Here is a 20,497-nt window from a genome sequence, read left to right on the forward strand (position 1 = left end):
TATTAAAACAAAAATTTTTAAAAAAATAAAAATTAGAAAATATATTATATTTTTTTTTAATATATTTACTTTTAAATATTAATCTTTAAAAATTAGATAGATAAATATATGTAATAATCATAAGAAAGATTACAATAATATAATTTAATAGAAAACCAAAACAGATAATTCATGTAGTAAAAGCTATTAAATCAATTAAATTCTTACAAATCTTATTAAGATTTACATTTTAATTAAAGATTATAATTCAGGAATTAAAACAATATCTAAAATAATACTTTTTTTAAGAAAAATGAAAACAAAAAATAAATTTTATAAAATACTAACTTTTAAGATTCTCAAAAAAACAATAGTTTTTAACAATTAACAGGTGATTCAAATAATACATAAAAGAATTCAAGAAACCAATACAGTTAATGGATTAATATAAATGATAGTTTTAATAGTGTTAATTAAACTGATTTCGATTTTTAGCAAGACCAATAATTAAATCTATCTTAAATTTCAAATAATCTAAACAAATCTTAATTAGTTTAACAAATTTAGAATTCTTAAAAATAGAATTCTGAGAAATAAAATTTAATAATTTAACTTCTTTAAGATAAATTAGGTAATTAATTTTAAATTAGTTAGTAAACTCCAATTAATTATCAATAAGAATAAGCAAATAATCTTTTAAAATAATAGTTATGTGCGACTTTTAATTATTAAAATAATGAATAATAATACTTTGATGATAATAATAAAGACTTTGAAGAATTCGAAACTAATAATTCAAATAATATAAGCTCAAATAAGCCTCAAATAAATGAATAATTATAATCTTAATAAGATTTTTTAAATATATCTTAGAATTAAAATTTATAGTAAAAAACAGTAATAACTCCAAGTTCTAATGAATAAACAAACATATTGTCTTTATCTTATGATAATATTAAATACTATTAAGAATAAAACAATATTGAATTATACTTTAAGAAAAACAACTAAGAAAACTTAATTAATACTATTTTAGAAATAGAAGAATGTCTATTTTAACTTACTTAAGAAAATAAAACATTTAATTTTTAATCTAAATATCTTTTAAAATACTAACTATTAATAAATAAAATGAACTATTTTGAAAATTTTATTAACTAACTAAGTTTTGAAAATAAATATGAGGTTTAAAAAGCTTTAAATATTTAAATTATTTCAGTTTAGCTGATTGTATATGAACATATAGTTGTAATTAAATAATTAAGAGAATCTATATAAGGATTCTTTACATAAAATGAAAACTTGATGAATATTTTAAATTAATTTTAATATGTGCATTAAAGCTTTATTTTAATAATAATGTTTTTCGAATAATTAATAAAATGTTAAATTCTAAATTCTATTTCATTAGAAAGAATTAAAAGTAAAAAAATTCAATTTCTCATAAAAAGCTAAGATAAACTTTCTGTTTTGAAAAAATTTAATAATATTCTATTACCTTTACTTTAAATTATGTAAATATAAAAAATAAAATATATAAAAGATTAAAATATAAAGGATCGAATGTTAAATTCAAAATTAAAATTAAGAATAAATTTATTAAAATTTGTTTTAGATTTTATAAAAATTTTATTAATATTAAATTAATGAAATAATATAATTTTCTTAATAAATATCAGAATAAAATGTAAAATATATTTTAATATTGAAAAGTATATTTATTTTATAAAAAAAGACAAAAATATTATAGGAAGAATTTTTAAAAAATATACTATTTCAAAAAAAACAAAAAAATAATTTAAAAATTGATTAGGATGAAGAAAAAGATAATGTGCTAAAAAACGAATAAAACAAAAATAAATATAATTAAATGGAAACTTAAAATAATTAGGAATAAAATAAAAACTTATAATAATCTGAAAAAAATAATAATAAAATATTAGAAGAAGATAATATAAACTAATAGAAATAACAAAAATAATAATAATAATAATAATAATAATAATAATAATAACAATAGCAATAGCAATAGCAATAGCAATAGCAATAGCAATAGCAATAGCAATTGGAATAACAATAGCAATATCAATAGCAATAGCAATAGCAATAGCAATAATAATAATAATAATAATAATAATAATAATAATAATAATAATAAATACAAGAAAAAGGTTAAATTGATACTATTACATATATAAAAGAATCTTCTAAAATGTAATTTACTTTAGTGTTAGATTTAGATGAAACCTTAGTACATTATTAAGAATTAGAAGAAGGCGGTGGTTAATTTTTAGTAAGGCCTTATGCAGAATTATTTTTAGAAACTATGGCAAAATTTTACGAAATAATAATTTTTACTGCTGCTTTAAATGATTATGCTAATTTTATTTTAGATATAATAGATGTTAAAAAATCAATTGCTCATAAATTATATCGTTAACATACTTTAACTTATAATGGAACATATATAAAAGTATTTATTTTTTATACATTTTAATTTTACATATAAAAAAGGATTTGACTGTGATTGGGAGAGATTTAAATAAAGTTATTATTATTGATAATACAGTTGAAAATTTTTAATTATAACCTGAAAACGGAATTTGTATTTAATCTTGGTATGGAGATCCTTAAGATAGAGCACTTTTAGATTTAATACCTATTTTAAAAGGTATTTTATTTGAAAATAATTTTTTTTTTTTTTTTTTTTTTCTAAATTTACAAGATGTTGCAACTAAAAAAGTTAAAAACGTGTAATCTGCACTAAAATAATTTAAAGAAAAAATGATAAAAAATTGTTTAAAAGGAATAGAAAATCCACATTTAAATCTAAGCTTAGATGAAGAATATGATTGATTAATATATAAATTGTAAACGAAAATAAGAATTAATTTTTAATGATTTTTTTTTGATTTTATTATATTAATTTATTTTTATAAATATTTTATGTAAAATATAATTTTTTAATATATAAAAACTATTTATAAAAATAAATGTTAATAATAAATTATTATTTTTTAGATGAATATATGTTTTATTTTTTATTTAATTTTAATATAATCAAAAATTAATTATTTTTAGAAATTTAAAATATTTTATATTGAAATTCAGACTTATTCTTAAAAGCTCCATTAATTAAAATTTCTTAATTATATCTAATCGTTTTAAATTAAACTATCTTTTTATGTTTTCGGATTTAATAATTCATCTAATTTTTATTAATCGATTGGTCTAATTTATTATTTTTGAACAAATACTTTTGGAGGCTATAATTTTCTGTTAATTAGAATAAAAAACTAATTATTTATATAATTTTTTGAAACTTTAAATAAACACTTCTCCAATCATAGCCAGAAAAATAAGGATGTCTTTTAATTTAATTCGGAGTAGGTCTGAATCTAGCATCTTTTGATAATAACTTTTTTTGTTTCTTTTTTTTAAAAAAATATATATTATAATTACTTTTGTTAAAAGGCTTTTTGTAGTTCTAGAAATATAATTAGGAAACTTTAATTAACCAATTTATATGTTCATATAAATGGTATTTCTTAATTAAATATTATTATAAATATAAAAACAAAATATATAAATAAATACTCATCTGGACCACTAAATGGTGTATACCCTGTTAACATTTCGTATATGAAAATTCCAAATTAATAAAAATCAACTGATTTACCATGTCCTTAGTTTTTTAAAACTTCTGGAGCCATATAAGCTACTGATCCACAAAAACTTTTTGCTCCTTATTCATATTCTTTAATTCCTTCTTTGGATAGTCCGAAATCAGTTAGTTTTATATGACCATCTTCACATACCAATACATTTTAAGGCTTCAAATCACGATATATTATATCATTATTATGTAAATATTCTAATGATAATAAAACCTCTGCTGCATAAAATTTAGCTTTTTTTTCACTAAATCTTCACAAATAATTTAATTAAATTATATATATTAAATTATTAAAAAATTACCTTTTTTCACAAGTTAAGTGCTGTTATAAATCGCCTTTTACACCATTTTCTAATACAAAGAATAGTTTATCTGGAGTTTAAAAAGCTTAATGTAACTTTATGATAAATGGAAAATCAGATTTCTAAAGAATATTTTTTTCCGTAAAAACATATTAAAACATATCATTTTAAATAACTATTTTTTTTTAAATCATTTTAAGTGCATATTATTTTTGGGTTAATTTGTTTTAAATCAAAAAAACTTCTCCAAAAGTTCCTTTTCCTAATAAACCTAATATTTAATATTAATTTTAATAAGTTTTTTAATTTATTTCAGTCAAATCTTATTAAGCAAAACTTTGATTATTAGAGAAAATCATCTATAATTAGTCTTCTTAAAATTCTTCCACTTCCAAAGCATAGTTTTATTTTAGCATTTTAGAGTTTTTTAGTTAAATAAAATAATTATATAATTATTTATTTTTTGACATTTACCAAGCATATTTATCATTTTAATTTTTAAAATATAAATTAATATTAGGCTTTAATATTAATAAATTTATCATTTCCATATTTTCATTGATAAATGCGTAATGCAAACACGTATTAAAATTAAAATCATATGTATTAATATTAGCCCCAACAGAAATAAGATAATTAACAGTTTCTATTTAATTTTATAAACAAGCTAAAATCAAGGGTGTTTATTAATAATTATTAAAATCTTCTAAATCAGCATCTAATTTTATCAAAAGATTACATATTTAAACATTTCCAAAGTGAGCAAAATAATGAAGAGGCTTCCAACCATTTTAAATTGATATATTTATATTAGGAAAAAGGTCTTTTTAATCATTTTATTGTAATATTTCTATAATTTTTTCAGTCATATTTAATTTACAAGCATTTTTAAAGTCTAATTAATTTAGTTTTTTTTTTTCCCACCATTCAATCCACTTTAAATTATACGGAATTTTAAATTTTGGTATTTAAGAAAAAAAATCGTCTATTTCTTTTTCATTTCTAATATCTATTGACTATCCTATATTTTAATTAGAAAATAATAAATAATATTTCAATTATTATTATTTATTCGTATTTTATTTTTAAAAATATTTTATTTTATATATATAATTTATTATACCTGTATCTAAGTTTTTTATTTATTAATATTAATCCTAATTTTATTTTTCTCATAATATTTTAGACCCTTTGGGTTTTTTATTTAGATGAGTTTATATAACAAAAACTTCTTCGTCTAATATTTCATTTGTAAAAGAGTTACGATAATTACAAATACTTTCACCTTGTTCATAATCAATAGGATGAATATACTATTATATAATTTTTTTAGATATTTAATTTAAAAATTATTTTGTTGCTGCTGTTGTATTTGACATTAAGGTTAAGCTTTCATTTAAATTTTATTAATTATAGTTATTATTATTTATTATATTCTATGAAATCTAGGTGTTGTTATATAATTAATTATAAGTTTAATTAAATGTTTCAGAAAAAATTTCTTAACCTATTTTTTAAATAGCTTTAGAGCAAGGGGTAATTTATTATTTTAAATTCATTAAAAATAAAAATAAAAAGAATTGATTGAAGTAATTTTAATAATGGTATAATAAAAAAAATATAATAATATATTAATAATATATATGTAAAATTAAATCAAATTTAAAATAAATGGAAAATTTTAAAATTGAATAATAACATATTTATAATAATAGATTTAAAATTAAATTAAAAAAATTATAGAAAAAATAAAAATATTTATATAAATGTGATAAAATACTAATATAAATTTTTATATATATTATATATTTATATATTTATATATTTATATATTTATATATTTATATATTTATTCAATATTATATATCATTTTATATTTTTAAATTTTTTAAATTAAATTTTTTTAATATTTTTTTATTTATTTTTAAATCTTTAATTATCTTTATTATATTTATATTATTTCATTTTTTAAAAAAAAAAATATTAATAATATAAAATATCTAATTATCTTTTTTTATTTAAGATTTTTAATAAAAATCTTTTTAACATTTTCTTTTTCATTAAGTTTAAATAAAAAAAAAATCAAGAAAAAAAAAAAATATTAAACAAATTATATTTGCTAATCAAAAATATATCATGGAACACTTAATATAAACTATATATTTATTTTCAATTAAAAAAATTATTTTTTATAGCATGCATAACTAAAGAAGCAAACTAATTAAAAATATTTGTTAAATTTTCATCCATTCCGTATGAAGAATTATATCCATCAAGTAAACTGTTTTTTTCTTTTTTCGACTTGTATTAGTTTTTTAATGCTATTTCAATTACTCCATAAACTTCTTTTTTTTCATTACTAACTAAAGGAACTACATAAATAGGTAGAATGCTTGTTAAATCAACAAGTTAATTATAAGTATTATTTGATTTAATATCATGAATAATATATGGTTTCATTTCTTTTGCCACCATTCCTGCTAATCCATGATTATATGTAAATATTTATTTTTCTTTATTTTAAGCATATGAAATCATTTTGGAATCTTCAATAAAATAAAATACACTGAGATTAACTCCGAATATCATTTAAATCCATTATTAAACTTTTATAGTAAATTGCCATTTATCTTTGCATTAAATAAATTATTCATAAGCATCAAATAATAATTATCTAAATTTAATTTCACTTTCCAAAGTCTTTTATAATATTTTTTTTTTTTATTCTATTTAAAAGTATAATTTAATTTACTTATCTTAAAATAATATTTCTTATTATAAAAGATAAATTATATGAAAGAATTATTCCTAAATATTCTTCATCAAAACTAAACAAATCATTTTAAGAATTACTTATTTCTAAAATACCTTTAATATATTTATTATCAATATCACAAAAAATAGGAATTAATAAAGTGCAATCAACATATTCAGTTTCTTCTTTATTTATTCCATCTTCAATAGATAAATAATAAATTAAATACATATATATATATATATATATTTATATCTATATATATATATATATATATATTATATATTTTATTTAATATTGTTACTTTGAATTTTAAATAACAGAGGTTTACATTTAGCAGTTTTAGAATTAATCGCTTGCTTTTTATAAAATACATCCCCAATTAATCCTTTATTAATAATACATTTTATAGTAATAGCGTTTCCTATAAAAGTTTACAATAATCCACTTTACTTTTCTACAATCCATAAATGACATCTTTAAGCATTAAAAATTTAAGCAAAATTAGTATTAGCATACATAATAATATCCTTAATATCATTCATTTATTATACTTCATTCATTTAATGGAATATCTAATTTAATCTTTCGCTAATATCTTTATAGGAAACGAATTAATTTGTAATAAGATTTACTAGATTTTTTTTCTCGTCTTAATTTTCAACATTAATAATATATTTTGTAAATGCAGGTGCACCTAAAATTAGCAAATCACTAATTAAATTTGCATATTCTGAATTTAAACTGACTATTCTAAAATCAAGATTTTATGGAATTATAAAGTTCGCAAGTAAATCAATATCATCTTTTTTGAATAGATTATTTTTTTTGTCATTATCATCCCCGTTATTACTGTTTTTGTCTTTTTAATTATTTTTTCCAGAAGTATTAATTTATAAATTTTCAATTTTTTTATTCAATCGAGAAACATAACCGTTTAGTTTTTTCATATTTCCCATTATTCTTTCTATTTCTTAATTTTTGTGTGTTAAATCACGCTTTAAAGACTCGTTTTCTCTCAAAAGTTCATTTAAACTTGCTCTTAATTTATCACTTGGGTTTAAATTAACATTAATGTCATTTTCTAAAATAAACTCAATTCTCTTTTCTAAAGATATTACCTTTTTCGAATTGTCTTTTGATGATTTTTTTTCAATATTTAATAGTATCTGAAGTTTATTATTCTCCTCTTAAAATAATTTTATTCTATTTTAAAGATTATCTATTACTTTTAGAAGCTCTGCATTTTTTTCTTTATAGTTTTGATTTTATTTTTTTAATTGACTAATATCAATATTTGATTTTTCTTTTTCTCTGAGTTTAGATCCAAGATTAATTTCGTTTTGCGAAGCTTATACTAAACTATAAGATAAAGAAGTCAATGCTTCTTTGATTTTTTATATGTCTATTTTTTTTTGCATGCTAGAGTCTACATGAGATGCTTGATAATATAAGACTTCTGCTAATTCTCTTACTTTATCGCATCTCGATTCTAATATTTTTACACATTCCTCTTCTTTTAATATTAAATTAGTTAATATTTATTAGCCTTTTGAATCATATTTGCTCATACTTAAATCATTTATTTACTCAACAGTTTTTTAATTTAAATACATATTATTTATATTGCTATTGCTTGTTTTTTGTTTTATTGCAGTTTTTTCAGTATTTTAAATTAACTGAATTCGATCAGTTTATGATGAATACTTTTTGCTTGCTTATTCTTTGTTTAATACAAAAGAACTTTTACTATTTTTTATATGGGATACATCTGTAAATGAGGTTTTTAAATTAATTGGAGGAATTTTTTATTAGTCATTATTATTTATCATTTTAGATTGCCCTTATTTTTTTATTTTTTATAATTTAGTTATTTTTATATAAATTTAATTTTTTTTTTATTTATTTAATAATTCATAGTATTTTTTTATTTTTTTTTATTTTATTTTATTTATTGTTATATTATTTTAATTTATTATAAATTATCATTTTGGTTTACTTAAATTTAATAGTTTTTAAAGAATATAAATAAATATATATTCTAACATATATATTTTTCTTTAACAAAAATATTATTATTATATTATTTTTATTATGTTTATTACATTTTTTAAATATAAATTTTAATGATTTAATAAAATTATTTTTATCAATAACCTAATTTATATTTTTTATTTAAATAAAAATTACCTTAAATTTAATTTTTATTAAATAATGCGCAAATTCATATATATTTAAATAAAAGTAATTTTTTGAAGAAGAAAATAAATTAAAAAAAAATTAAATAATTAAATGCGTGAGTAAGTAAAGAAACTCGAAAATTTTTTTCCATTTAAAACTTATAAAACTGCTTATAATATAATTAATTGTCCTTAAACTACTTAAAATGTAAAAAATAAATTTAAAATATTTAAAAAAGTAATATAAAAAATTATATTTTATGATTTTCATTCTCTCCAATATCTATATAAATCATAACTTATTACTAAAAAAATAATAAATATAAAATATTTTAATGAATAAATAATTAAAAAATATCAGTAGTCATACAAAAAATATAAATATATTAAATGATTTTAATAACTTTGGAAAAATTTGTAAAAAAATAAAATTATGTTTCTAAATTTAATCAAAAACAAAACAAATATTTTAAAATTTAAAATAGAAGATAAAAGTAATTCTTTTTTATAAAAGAATAATTAGATGATTATAATATTTATTAACTTAGAAAATTAATACTATAGAATAAAATAATATTAATGCATTACTAATATATAAATTAACAAATCCTATTTTGTTTATATAAAAAATGACAATTTTTAAAAAGTATAGATAATAAAATATTTTTATTCTTAATGAACATAATTAATAATATATCTACGAATTGCTTATTTGATTAGATTTTTCTATATTTTTTGTTTAAATTTAAATTTAATATTATTATTTATTTTAGAAAATACTATATTTTTAAAATAAATTAATTCTAAAAAAAGTTTAAAATCAGATATTTATAAAATTTATATTTAAATTAAGACAGATTTATAAATATATATTAGGAAATACATTTTTATATTATAATAATATTTTAATTTTATTTTTAATTTTGTTAATAAATAAAAAAAAATAAAAAAATAAGCATTTTAATTATCTACTTCAAATAAAAAACAAAGTAAATAATCCTACAGAAATTACTAATTTAAATGAAATGTTATTTTATATATCATCAGATAATGCATTTTTAGGCAAAACTTTAATTTAGAAGTTTTAATTAACACTTTGCTATTAGTTTTAACCAACTAATCTTCTTATTCTTTTTTCGTAAGGACTTATTTATAATCCAAATTGGACAGTCGAATCATTACCTATTTATGAAAGTAGCAAAGCAAGTATAATTTCTCCAGGATTTTAAGAAATTACAGTAGTTTATTCATAAATATTATAAAGAACATTTGTACCTTTATAAAGAGCTTAAGTCAAATCTAATTTTCTTGTATAAGAATTATCTTTAAAAGCAATTTTAACAAACATTTGATCTCCAACTTAAAATTTATTATTATCTCTAGTATTTTTACAAGTTTTATCTTAACAAATAAAGCCTTAAGTATCTATATCAGTTATAATTACACAATCGCTTTTTGCATTTTGGCATTTATCAGTAATTTAAAAGCTTACATCATTTTACATTACAAAAACTAAATTATCATTTATATATAGAGTAATTTTGAATTCATGTAGTCTAAGTACTTAGGACTCTGAACCTAATTCTAATCCAAAATATAATTCGTGATATATATGTTTATTTTCATTTTTTGTTATTAATGCTAATTCAAATGCTTTTTATACATCAATATCTATTATTATACTAGTTCCAGTTTAAAAACTATAATATTATTAATCTAAAGGTTCATAACCGATATTCGCATTCTTTTTTATTAAAAGAGAACTCTTTAATTTATAATAACAATCTTTTGACATTGTAGTTCTTTAAAAGTCGAAATTTAAAATACTTCTTACTAATTATTATTATGTTTATTAGTTTGTTTAAGATATAACTGCACAATTGTTTGATACTACTATAGATTTAATGTATTTGTATAATTATAAATCACATTCTTCTTGTTATTAAGTATAAAGTTATAAAGTTTCTATACATTCAAAATTTTTTTCTGTTCTTTTATTTGGAGAATATCCTTGTTAACAAGTACAAGAAATAAAGCTTGAGTTTATCTCAGCATAAGGAGATTTACATGATGTACAGTATAATGGTGCTATTTTACTTTCACAATCACATGAACGATCACATAATAATACAATATTTATTAAAATAATTAATATAAATACTAATTTCTTAAACATATGTTATTAATATTCTTTTAAATTTTAAGATTATTATTATTTAATTTATAATTCTGGTATTATATATTTTTTGTTTTGTTTTTAGATTATTTTTTTATTTTTTATTTTTTTATGATATTGCAGATACTGTTTTTTTATATTTTTTTTTTTAAATTTTGCGTTATTTCAAAATTTATAAAAGAAGTAAAAAAAAAATATTGAGGATATTTTTTTAATATTGTTTAAAAAAAAAATTATAGCAATTATTAATATTTTTGTAATAGAAAAAGTAAAATATATATATAACTAAAATAACCGAAATAATTATAATTTTATATTTATTATATTAGTAATAATTTTTTTATTAATATTGAATATATTATAATAAATATATATTACTTATAAGAATAAAAATATATATATATATATATATATATATTAAATATATATTATTGTTATATTTTTTAATATATATATTTATTTTTATTTTTCAAATAAAATAATAATCTAATAATCAATTAATTAAAAATCCTATTATTCTTTATTTTCTTTTTAGTTGATTAAATTTTTAATAAATACTTAAAATTTTAATATTAACAAATTTTTAATATTACTTTATTTAATTTTCGACATTAAATATTTATATATCCATTATTTACAATTTTTTTTTTTTTTTATTTTATTTTAATATTTAAGACAAATTACTTAAAAAGTCTATTTTTTTTAATTTTTAAATTAATTATTTTTTTGTGTAAACTGTTTAAAATTACTTCAAATATAATAGCTTTATTTAAAATTTATAATTTATTAATTAAACTTTTTATACTCTATATTAATATATTTAAAATTTTTATCAATCAAATAATAGTTTATTTCCCATATATTTTAATTTTTTTTATGTATATCTTGAATATAATCGTTTTTTTAATAGTAATATTATTTATATATAAAAATAAAACACTTGATAGAACATTATTTTAAGTTGATTTTTTTTATAAAAAATAAAAATCTTCTCATTTTTAATTCGTTTTTTTTTTTAAATAGTTAAAAATTACGTAAATATTTAAAAAAATTAAATATTTTTCTTTCTTTCTTTCTTTCTTTATTCTTTTTATTATAGAATTTTTTATAAGCTTATATATCAATTAAAAATCCCAGTAAAATATTCGATTAGTGTTTGTTTTGTTTTTCAAATACAGATATTATATGTTGATAAATTACATATTAAGTTTATCTTTTAATTTTCATATATTTTTTTTTACTTTAGTCATTTAAGATAATTATAATTAATCATCTAAATCACTTCTGTAAATAATTCTTTAGGTATCAATAAATAATATCTATTTTTTCAGATAAGCTTATTAAATAAAATTACATTTCTCTTATAATTTATTGGTCAATTATATTTCAAATATTTAAATGAGTTATTTATAAAAAGACAAATTATTAAGAAAAAATTAGTCTTAACTTACTATTTTTACCAAATCTATATGCTTTTTGTGACTTTTTAAGATATTTTAAAATTCTAAGTTTAACTCTATACGTAATTTATCTATATTTAGATTAAATAATTATAAAGATTAATTTTTTCGATCTTGTTCGAATTTTAAAACTTATTTATTTAATAAAATTTCATATTTTATAAAAACAAAAAATTAATAATAAAAAATATTATTTTTATAATCATTGACAAAAAAAAAAAAAATTTAATAATTAAAAAAATATTTTTTTTAGTTAAAAAATATATATTTTATATCAATAAAAAGATATTCTGGTAAAATAAAAATTCTAATTTTTTGAATAAAATAAAAATAAATATTCAAATATCATTAAAATCATATCTAGTGACTTCATTTTTAGAAAACTTTGCCCTACAAAATCTAAAAGTAGTATCTTCCATAAATCCTTTACAAAAATACTCTCCTTTTTACATATCAAATTTAAGTTTTCCACCTCCACACTTAGAACAATTAGGAATACTTCCCAAAGTTTTTCTATCGGCAACTCTTTCAATCAATTCATCTTTTGATCCAGCCATTAATTATTAGTTTTTTCTCAGTAGAGCTTTTAAATAGTCATTCGTTTTTGTTTTTAATTCTTCTTTATACTATTTAAATTTTACTAATTCTTCTGCTGTATATCCTTAAGGTTCTTTGTTTTTTTTTTTTTCTTTTTTTTGATCTTTTTTATCTATTAATCGTTTAGATTACTTTGTTTGTTTATCATCTTTTTATTCTTAATCAACCGAATTTTAAGTTTTTTATGATTTTTTGAATATTTCACGCAAACTTTTCTAATCTTTTTTAGAAATATCTTCAAATCCTTTAATTTCTTCTAAAGATATATTTTTTTTTAATAATTTAGGCTCAGAAAAAACGCAAGCCGGATGATAATAAAAAGTATTTTTTCCTTGAATTTTAGAAAATTAAAGAGATTTATTTTATATAGATTATGAACATTATTTACAATTTTATTTCTTTTTGCTATTTTCAACTTAAAGTTAAGACATAAATTTAATTTTTTTCTTTTCTTTTATAAAAAAAAAACTTTATATTTTTTTTTTAATAATTAAAAAAATTTCTTTTTTTAGTAAAAAAAAAAATAATTCAATAAAAAATTATAATTGATATAAATTTTATATTTCTAATAATTTCATTAGTTTAAATTTAAAATTTATATATTAATATTGATTTTTAATTCATTTAATATACAAAAATTTTTTGTTTAATATTAAAAGATCTATATTTATATGAAAATTTAAATGTTTAATATTGATATAAGTTATATATTTTATTGTTTTAGATTTTGCTTATTTTTTTTTACGCTATCAAATAATATTAATTCACATTAGATCATTAGAAAAAGCATTAAAACCTTATAAAAATACCTTAAATTACGCTGTTATCTATTATAAATGGAAGTAAATAGAAAATAGGCATAGGTTTTACAAATGAATAAACAAAAATAAGTATTCAATATTATTTATTTTAATTTTTTAATATTTTTTTTATGAATATATAATTTTCAATAGCTCAAAAAAAGTATAAAAATTGATAATATTGTTTTCAATTTTAAAAAATTTCATGTATAACTATTAAGAATTATAAAATTATTTATTATTTACAAATATTAAATATCTAATAATTTATATAATATAGATAAATAATTTAAAATATTTGAAAATATATTTATTGAAAAAATAAATTAATGATAGTAAATTTAAGTTCTTTTTGCGGACATATGCAATGATTTTGAAATATTTATAGTGATTTTAAAAGATTTGATGATTAATTTAGTTATTATCTAAGAGTGCAAAAGTTAAAATATTGATATTGCTTTTATATTAGAAGCTTATTAGTAAATATAATTCTAATTAACAAAGATTAAATAGATAAATTTAGTAAAATTCAGACTTTTTAAAAATTAATATGGCTAAGAATTTAAGATTAAATTGAAGTAAATTTATAAAAAATAAAGCTAATATATATTTTAACATAATTTTATTTTTTTTATTAATTAAGTTTTTGAAACAAAAAAAAATATCTAAAATTAATAATTAATATATAAATAAAAAAATCATAAATTTATTTATATAAGAAAAATATAATTTTTTTTTTGTTATTAATATTAATTATATTTATTAAAAATAAAAAAATTATAATTATCAAAAAATATAAATAGAAGAAAAAAAAGATATTTTTAAAAATTTAATATTTGCATATTTTATTTAAAAAATATTTAATAGAAAAATTTTATTTATGTTTTATCTAATAATTCAATTTTAAAATTATTTTTAGTTAGCAAGCAACACACTTTACCATTAATATATAACTTTTTTTTATTTTTTTCCATCTACAAATTCTTTTTTAGCAACTTGATTAGTAGCTGGATTTGCTCTATCATAGTCCTATATTTTAATTTATTATAAAAAATATATATCTTATTTACGAATTAAAAATTTAAGTAATTTTCATTATAAGTCTCGTGCAAATCTGGAGCTTTTTTAACATAAAAGAAAAATTCATTAAAACTTCTCATTGGTAAAATAACATGAATTGCACTAATAAATATACCTGCATATCCGAAATTTGAAATATTCTAGCCATCTTTTAATAAATATTGAAATAATGCATTAGAAATCTATTTTTTAAAAAAATGCAAATATATTTTATAATATTATTTATTACACAATAAATCGGAAGAAGATGTTCTAATTATTCAATCATATCTCTTGAAATACAATCACTAACTGAATATTTAACACTTCTGTGAGTTAAAAGCAAATATTTTTGAATAAAATAATTAATAAGAATATTAAATATAGATATTATTATCCCTATAGGAATAAGAGGTGCATAAAACGCTGTTACATACATAGTCTTAATTACACCTCCATAATCGTAAGCTATATTATGGACTGAATCTTCATATAATTCATTTAATTGTGCTTAAGTTAGATTATCTTTTTAAATTATTTTTCTTTTTAATACTTTATAAAGCCTTCCAAAGTCAGCAAGCTAAATGAATGGAAAGAAAAGAGAAGAAAGAAATACATATTGCTAATTATATATGAGACCACCATTTATATATATATTAGATTTAGCTTTTTCAGGATTATTTAATTAGTATTATAAAACTTTTATTAATAAAGCAATTAATGCAGTATTTATAAATTATACGATTGCCAACTTTTGAGATAAAGATGATAGTTCTTTTGTTTTTGTATAGTGTTATTCAAAACTATATAATATAAAATTTATTAATTATTTTTCAATTTTATTTTAAACCTTGATAAAAAGTTTAATACTTTTTATAGTAGAAAATTTAAAATTTAAATCACTATTGAAATAGTCAAGGCAAGCATTTTCATTTTATAAACTTCTTCTGGAAAAGGAGGTTATTCTTTAAAGTTTACTTATAAATTCATTAAATAATATATAATAGAAAAAGAAGAAAATAGTAAAAATATAGTAAATAAAGCTGAAAAAACTCTTTTCTTGAATTATTGAGATTATTTACATGAAAGAGCATTCCAGTTTATATCTTCTGGCTCTGGTGCTTTTTAAATTCGAACAAATTATCCATTTATTTTTAATGCATTTTTATTCCCAAAAATTTAATTTTTCAAAATTTCTTCTTTATCTTTAAAAAACATAATATATAAATATATATATATATATATAAATATATATATATATATATATATATATATAATTAAAATTATTTATAATTTATTATTTATTATTTTTTATTTATTTATTATTTTTTATTTATTATTTATTATTTATTATTTATTATTTATTATTATTTTTTATTTTATATTAAATAATGCCTTATTCTCTTTAAAAACATATAAATATATGTCCATTAAATAATTTATTATCTACTTCACCATCGTAATATTTTTCTTTTTCTTTATTTATTTTTTATTTTATTTATTTTAACTATTATTAAATATTTTAAATTAATTCAGAGTTTTTATTTTTCTATTTTTCTTTAACAAGATTTTTTATTAATAAATTATATTGCTTATTCAATTTATTTGTTTATTTTAAGTTATAACCAACTGTTATTTTTGCAATTTCCATATATTTCTTTGGATATTAGATATCTTATCCAAGGTTAAAATAATATTCTTTCAATTATTCGTTTAGTTAATCATAAATAGACTTCTTAATTGATTTTACATTTTTATTAAATTAAGGAATATCTTAAATCCATAAACTATAATCTGCAATTGAAATTAAATATTAATCGCATTCTTCATTTATGGTCCTTTATGTAGTCCTAATGTATTAAAAAACTAATATTATTGTAAAAACAGATATGAAGTTCATTATATCTTATAAAAAAATAAGTTTTTAATCAGAAATTTTATTAGCAAAAGACATTTTAGTCGTCCAAGTAAGCTAACACATTTAATCTATAATATGATCATCATCTTCTTCAATCAATTTTTTGATTTAATTCATATTTTTACAATCTTCGCCAAAGTAATAATTAGAAAATAAATTGTAAGCTCCACTTGTCGAAAAAAGCATTAATAATATAACAATGCATCCTTTAAGATATTCGAAATACATAGGATAACCTGATCCTAAAAAATTGAGTTCTATATTTTCCGAGAATAAATTCATTTTCTCTCTTTCATAACATTTACCAGAAAAAGGACATATTTTCTTACTATAATTTTTTATTTTTTATGCTTTAAGAGATAGCTAATTTTCATTTGAAAAAAAAAAAATTATTAAATAAAAATAAAAATACAGCATAATTTTTAGCATATTATATTGCTAATTCTTTATTATCTGAAATCAAATATGAATCTATAATTTCTGTTTAATATTCTATTAAATTTTTGATTTCTTCTTAACTTTAATACATTTTATAATATAATGGTAATTGAAAATATAATATAAAAAAATTAGATATATTACGAGTTTATATTATTATTAATAATTTTTTTAGTTTAGAAAAAATTAATAAAATAAAAAAGAATAAAAAATATTAAATTATCATTTATTAATTTAAAAAAAAAATATTTTTTTATTTCCAAATTATTAATAAGAAATACAGTTGACCTACCACATTTTTGTTAGTTAATAGAGTTTTTTAAATAAAAGTAAAACAAAAAAATAAAATCAATTATAACTAGTATTATATGAATAAATATATATTTTCTCATAAAAATAAATAATTTTTTATATCTACTTTATGATATATTTTAAATATTTATATATTTTTTAAATTTAATATAACAAATAAATTTTATAATATTTTAAATATTAATGTAATTTCATTTTATTTAGTCTTTTTAAATCAAATTAATCATTATATTCATGATTTAATTAAAAATAAAAAAAGAAAATTGAATTATTAGTTAAATATTTTAATTTATTTTATTTACTTTTTTTTTATTTTTCATAAAATAATTAATTACTTTTTTTTTTTAAAAAAAAAAAATATTAATATAAGAATATTTGCAAGTAATATGCATAAAAATCTTATTATTTTATATTGTATTCAAAAAATAATAAAAGAACAAATAAAATAAAATAAAAAAAATTAATATTAATATAATTTTTATTTATTAAAATAAAAATTATAAATTAAATATAATATTATTAAATATTTGTGATATAATATGTATTTTAAATTTAAAATTATTTATATATTTTGTCATTTTAAATTTAATATAAAATAATATATAATAATAACTAAACATTATATTATTTAACAATTTTAAATAAATTAATAAAAATGTGAATTTAAATATCTATTTTTAAAATATATTTATTTTTTTATTATTTTTCTATTATTCCATTTATTTATTTAAATAGTTAAAATTATAAATGTTTTTTAATTTATAATTAAAAAATATTATTAAATTTTATATATTTCTTTTTTTTAATAATAAATAAATAAAAAAAAAATTATAAAAATAAATAATATTAAATAATAAAAAATAAATAATAAATAATAAATAATAAATAATAAATAATAAATAATAAATAATAAATAATAAATATCAATTAATAAATAATACATAAGTAATAATTTTAATACATATATAATATTATTCTTTTAATCTTTTTTTAAAATATTATTTTTTATAATATTACATTTTTTTACTTTTATATTTTATATAATTTTAATATTAAATATTATATATACATAAATATATACGATAAAATTTAAAATTTAAAAATTTAATATTATATATATACTTAATTAAAACATATATAATTATTTTCTATTTATTAACCTAAAACAAATAAAATCATATTCAAATGTTGTTATAGTCTATATTTTTTTTAATAATATTCATTATTTAATTTTCTATATTAAAAATATTAAACAAATATATTTTCCATGAATATTTTTTATTTAATTTTTTTTATCTAATTATTATATTAACTTATATTAAATAAATGCAGAAGTAATTTAGTAAATAAAAATATCAATAAATATTACTATAAAATAACTTTAAATTTTCTTCGTAGTTTTAGTCGTTTATTATATTTTTATCTAATTATAGATTTTATAATTGATTTAAACTAATTTAACGTTTTCTTCTTTTAATCTAAACATGATTTCTTCTTTTAATCTAAACATGATTTTTGTTTTTAACCAAATAATTTTTCGCATTTTAAGCTTTATAGTAATTGTTTTGAGGTTATAAGCCATTTTCATAGTTAGTTGTTTATATACCAACTTAAACTTATTATTAAGAATGTAATTTTCTAATCTTAATTTTAATAAAATCTTCTATATTATCTAATTGTAATATTTATTTAAATTCTTTTATTAAAATTGATATATTATCTATTAATATGTTTATCATTTGTTTATACTAATAAGTAGATTCTTTGTTACTATTTTGATTAGTGATATTATAGGTTCTATAATGTATTATTTGATTATGCATCATTTTCATTTTTTATTGCAGTATTTTAATATTATAATTCATTTAAAATTTCGGATTTCATTTGCTAATTACTCTGTAAAAACTCTTTCTTTTATTTTAATTAAGCATAAGTATCTGTAAAAATTAAATTAAAAAAAAATATATAATAATAAAAAAGATTTTAGTTGTTAATAAATTATTTAGTAATTATTATTTATCAAATATTATTATTTTTTTTTTGGTAAAATTAGTAAATTAATTTTAATATAAAATTATTTTGATATAATAAATAATATTTTTTATTTTAAATACTTTATTTTTAATTTGGAGTTTTCTCAAAATATTAAGGTTCTATTTATATAATTTATTCATTTTTTTTAAAAATATTAGTTAATAATTTTATCTTATTTCATCTGATATATTATTTTAAAAATTATATCTTTAATTTAGTTTCTTTTTATCATACTTTATTCAATTTATTAATCTTGAATTTTATAAATATTTTATAAATAAATAAATGAAATTATATAAATTATACTAGTAATAACTAAAATCCACATAGACGCATGCAAATACCAATATTTTGAACAAATCGCTTTTTTAAATATCCCATTTATGTCATTAACAAGAGTTTGTTGTCCTTGGGTTTTACATTAACATATAAATTAATTAATTTTATTTTAATCATTTCTTTAATATAAAAGCAAACAATCTTAAGCAATCCATTTGTCCTAAATATTTTATATGCAAAAATAATCATCAACATTATCTACTGTTTAAGGTAAATTGTAAACGTTTTATAAAGGAATATTAATTGGTGTTTACTATTAATTTGAAAGAAAAGTTATTGTCTTTTCATTTATGATAAAAGGATGAGTATTAGGGTAAGGGAAGTTTTTATCATGTTTAATTACAGAAGAAGGATATTCTATAAAATTTACCTAGTATGTTAGACTTTCTTAGTTTTAATCTATATTTATATCATTTTTATATTCATCTGAAATTAATTTCAAATAATTTTCTTTTAATACATTAAATGTTAT

The 20,497-nt window shown here is 15.9% G+C and overlaps 6 protein-coding genes across 6 annotated transcripts, besides 28 other annotated features; 1 reads left to right on the top strand and 5 right to left on the bottom strand. All coding sequences in view use genetic code 6, as the record gives it.

Moving 5' to 3' along the window:
* Positions 1-1,497: 1,497 nt before the first annotated feature.
* Positions 1,498-1,533: a microsatellite.
* A 407-nt stretch (positions 1,534-1,940) lies between these two features.
* Positions 1,941-2,106: a microsatellite.
* Positions 1,956-1,998: a microsatellite.
* Positions 1,989-2,094: a microsatellite.
* Positions 1,995-2,171, bottom strand: IMG5_071370 (hypothetical protein; the record flags this gene model as incomplete). The annotated part of the gene is made up of 1 exon (XM_004036694.1): positions 1,995-2,171. A coding segment is annotated over one exon (177 nt), but the record flags the coding sequence as incomplete, so codon positions are not given.
* Positions 2,091-2,137: a microsatellite.
* Positions 2,172-2,191: 20 nt separating the features above from the next.
* IMG5_071380 (NLI interacting factor-like phosphatase family protein, putative) lies at positions 2,192-2,835 on the top strand (the record flags this gene model as incomplete). The annotated part of the gene is made up of 3 exons (XM_004036695.1): positions 2,192-2,452; positions 2,494-2,650; positions 2,705-2,835. The coding sequence occupies 3 exons, from the start codon at positions 2,192-2,194 to the stop codon at positions 2,833-2,835; spliced, it is 549 nt and encodes a 182-aa protein (XP_004036743.1).
* A 488-nt stretch (positions 2,836-3,323) lies between these two features.
* On the bottom strand, positions 3,324-4,003 carry IMG5_071390 (protein kinase domain protein; the record flags this gene model as incomplete). Its single annotated transcript, XM_004036696.1, has 3 exons — positions 3,324-3,384; positions 3,577-3,874; positions 3,958-4,003. 3 exons carry the CDS (start codon positions 4,001-4,003, stop codon positions 3,324-3,326), a joined length of 405 nt encoding a protein of 134 aa, XP_004036744.1.
* A 1,745-nt stretch (positions 4,004-5,748) lies between these two features.
* Positions 5,749-5,810: a microsatellite.
* Positions 5,749-5,836: a microsatellite.
* Positions 5,751-5,806: a microsatellite.
* Positions 5,837-6,096: 260 nt separating the features above from the next.
* IMG5_071400 (hypothetical protein) lies at positions 6,097-7,613 on the bottom strand. The gene is made up of 3 exons (XM_004036697.1): positions 7,017-7,613; positions 6,710-6,912; positions 6,097-6,657 (listed from the first exon to the last, which is right to left on the bottom strand). The coding sequence occupies exons 1-3, from the start codon at positions 7,273-7,275 to the stop codon at positions 6,127-6,129; spliced, it is 993 nt and encodes a 330-aa protein (XP_004036745.1). The 5' UTR covers positions 7,276-7,613; the 3' UTR covers positions 6,097-6,126.
* Positions 6,942-6,998: a microsatellite.
* A 943-nt stretch (positions 7,614-8,556) lies between the features above and the next one.
* Positions 8,557-8,623: a microsatellite.
* Positions 8,565-8,610: a microsatellite.
* Positions 8,602-8,682: a microsatellite.
* Positions 8,633-8,689: a microsatellite.
* Positions 8,638-8,689: a microsatellite.
* Positions 8,655-8,698: a microsatellite.
* A 2,762-nt stretch (positions 8,699-11,460) lies between these two features.
* Positions 11,461-11,497: a microsatellite.
* Positions 11,490-11,544: a microsatellite.
* A 1,322-nt stretch (positions 11,545-12,866) lies between these two features.
* IMG5_071410 (poly polymerase and DNA-ligase zn-finger region family protein, putative) lies at positions 12,867-13,085 on the bottom strand (the record flags this gene model as incomplete). Its single annotated transcript, XM_004036698.1, has 1 exon — positions 12,867-13,085. One exon carries the CDS (start codon positions 13,083-13,085, stop codon positions 12,867-12,869), a length of 219 nt encoding a protein of 72 aa, XP_004036746.1.
* Positions 13,086-13,599: 514 nt separating this feature from the next.
* Positions 13,600-13,650: a microsatellite.
* Positions 13,651-14,822: 1,172 nt separating this feature from the next.
* Positions 14,823-16,189, bottom strand: IMG5_071420 (protein kinase domain protein; the record flags this gene model as incomplete). The annotated part of the gene is made up of 4 exons (XM_004036699.1): positions 14,823-14,954; positions 14,996-15,187; positions 15,235-15,787; positions 15,835-16,189. Coding segments are annotated over 4 exons (1,232 nt in total), but the record flags the coding sequence as incomplete, so codon positions are not given.
* A 14-nt stretch (positions 16,190-16,203) lies between these two features.
* Positions 16,204-16,260: a microsatellite.
* Positions 16,261-16,266: 6 nt separating this feature from the next.
* Positions 16,267-16,363: a microsatellite.
* Positions 16,277-16,364: a microsatellite.
* Positions 16,365-16,447: 83 nt separating this feature from the next.
* Positions 16,448-16,488: a microsatellite.
* A 1,270-nt stretch (positions 16,489-17,758) lies between these two features.
* Positions 17,759-17,796: a microsatellite.
* Positions 17,759-17,834: a microsatellite.
* A 622-nt stretch (positions 17,835-18,456) lies between these two features.
* Positions 18,457-18,597: a microsatellite.
* A 41-nt stretch (positions 18,598-18,638) lies between these two features.
* Positions 18,639-18,668: a microsatellite.
* A 448-nt stretch (positions 18,669-19,116) lies between these two features.
* Positions 19,117-19,167: a microsatellite.
* A 539-nt stretch (positions 19,168-19,706) lies between these two features.
* Positions 19,707-19,740: a microsatellite.
* The last annotated feature ends 757 nt before the right edge of the window (positions 19,741-20,497 follow it).

The sequence above is a fragment of the Ichthyophthirius multifiliis genome, assembly GCF_000220395.1.
Source record: "Ichthyophthirius multifiliis unplaced genomic scaffold scaff_1120509250400, whole genome shotgun sequence".
Lineage (NCBI taxonomy): Eukaryota > Ciliophora > Oligohymenophorea > Hymenostomatida > Ichthyophthirius > Ichthyophthirius multifiliis.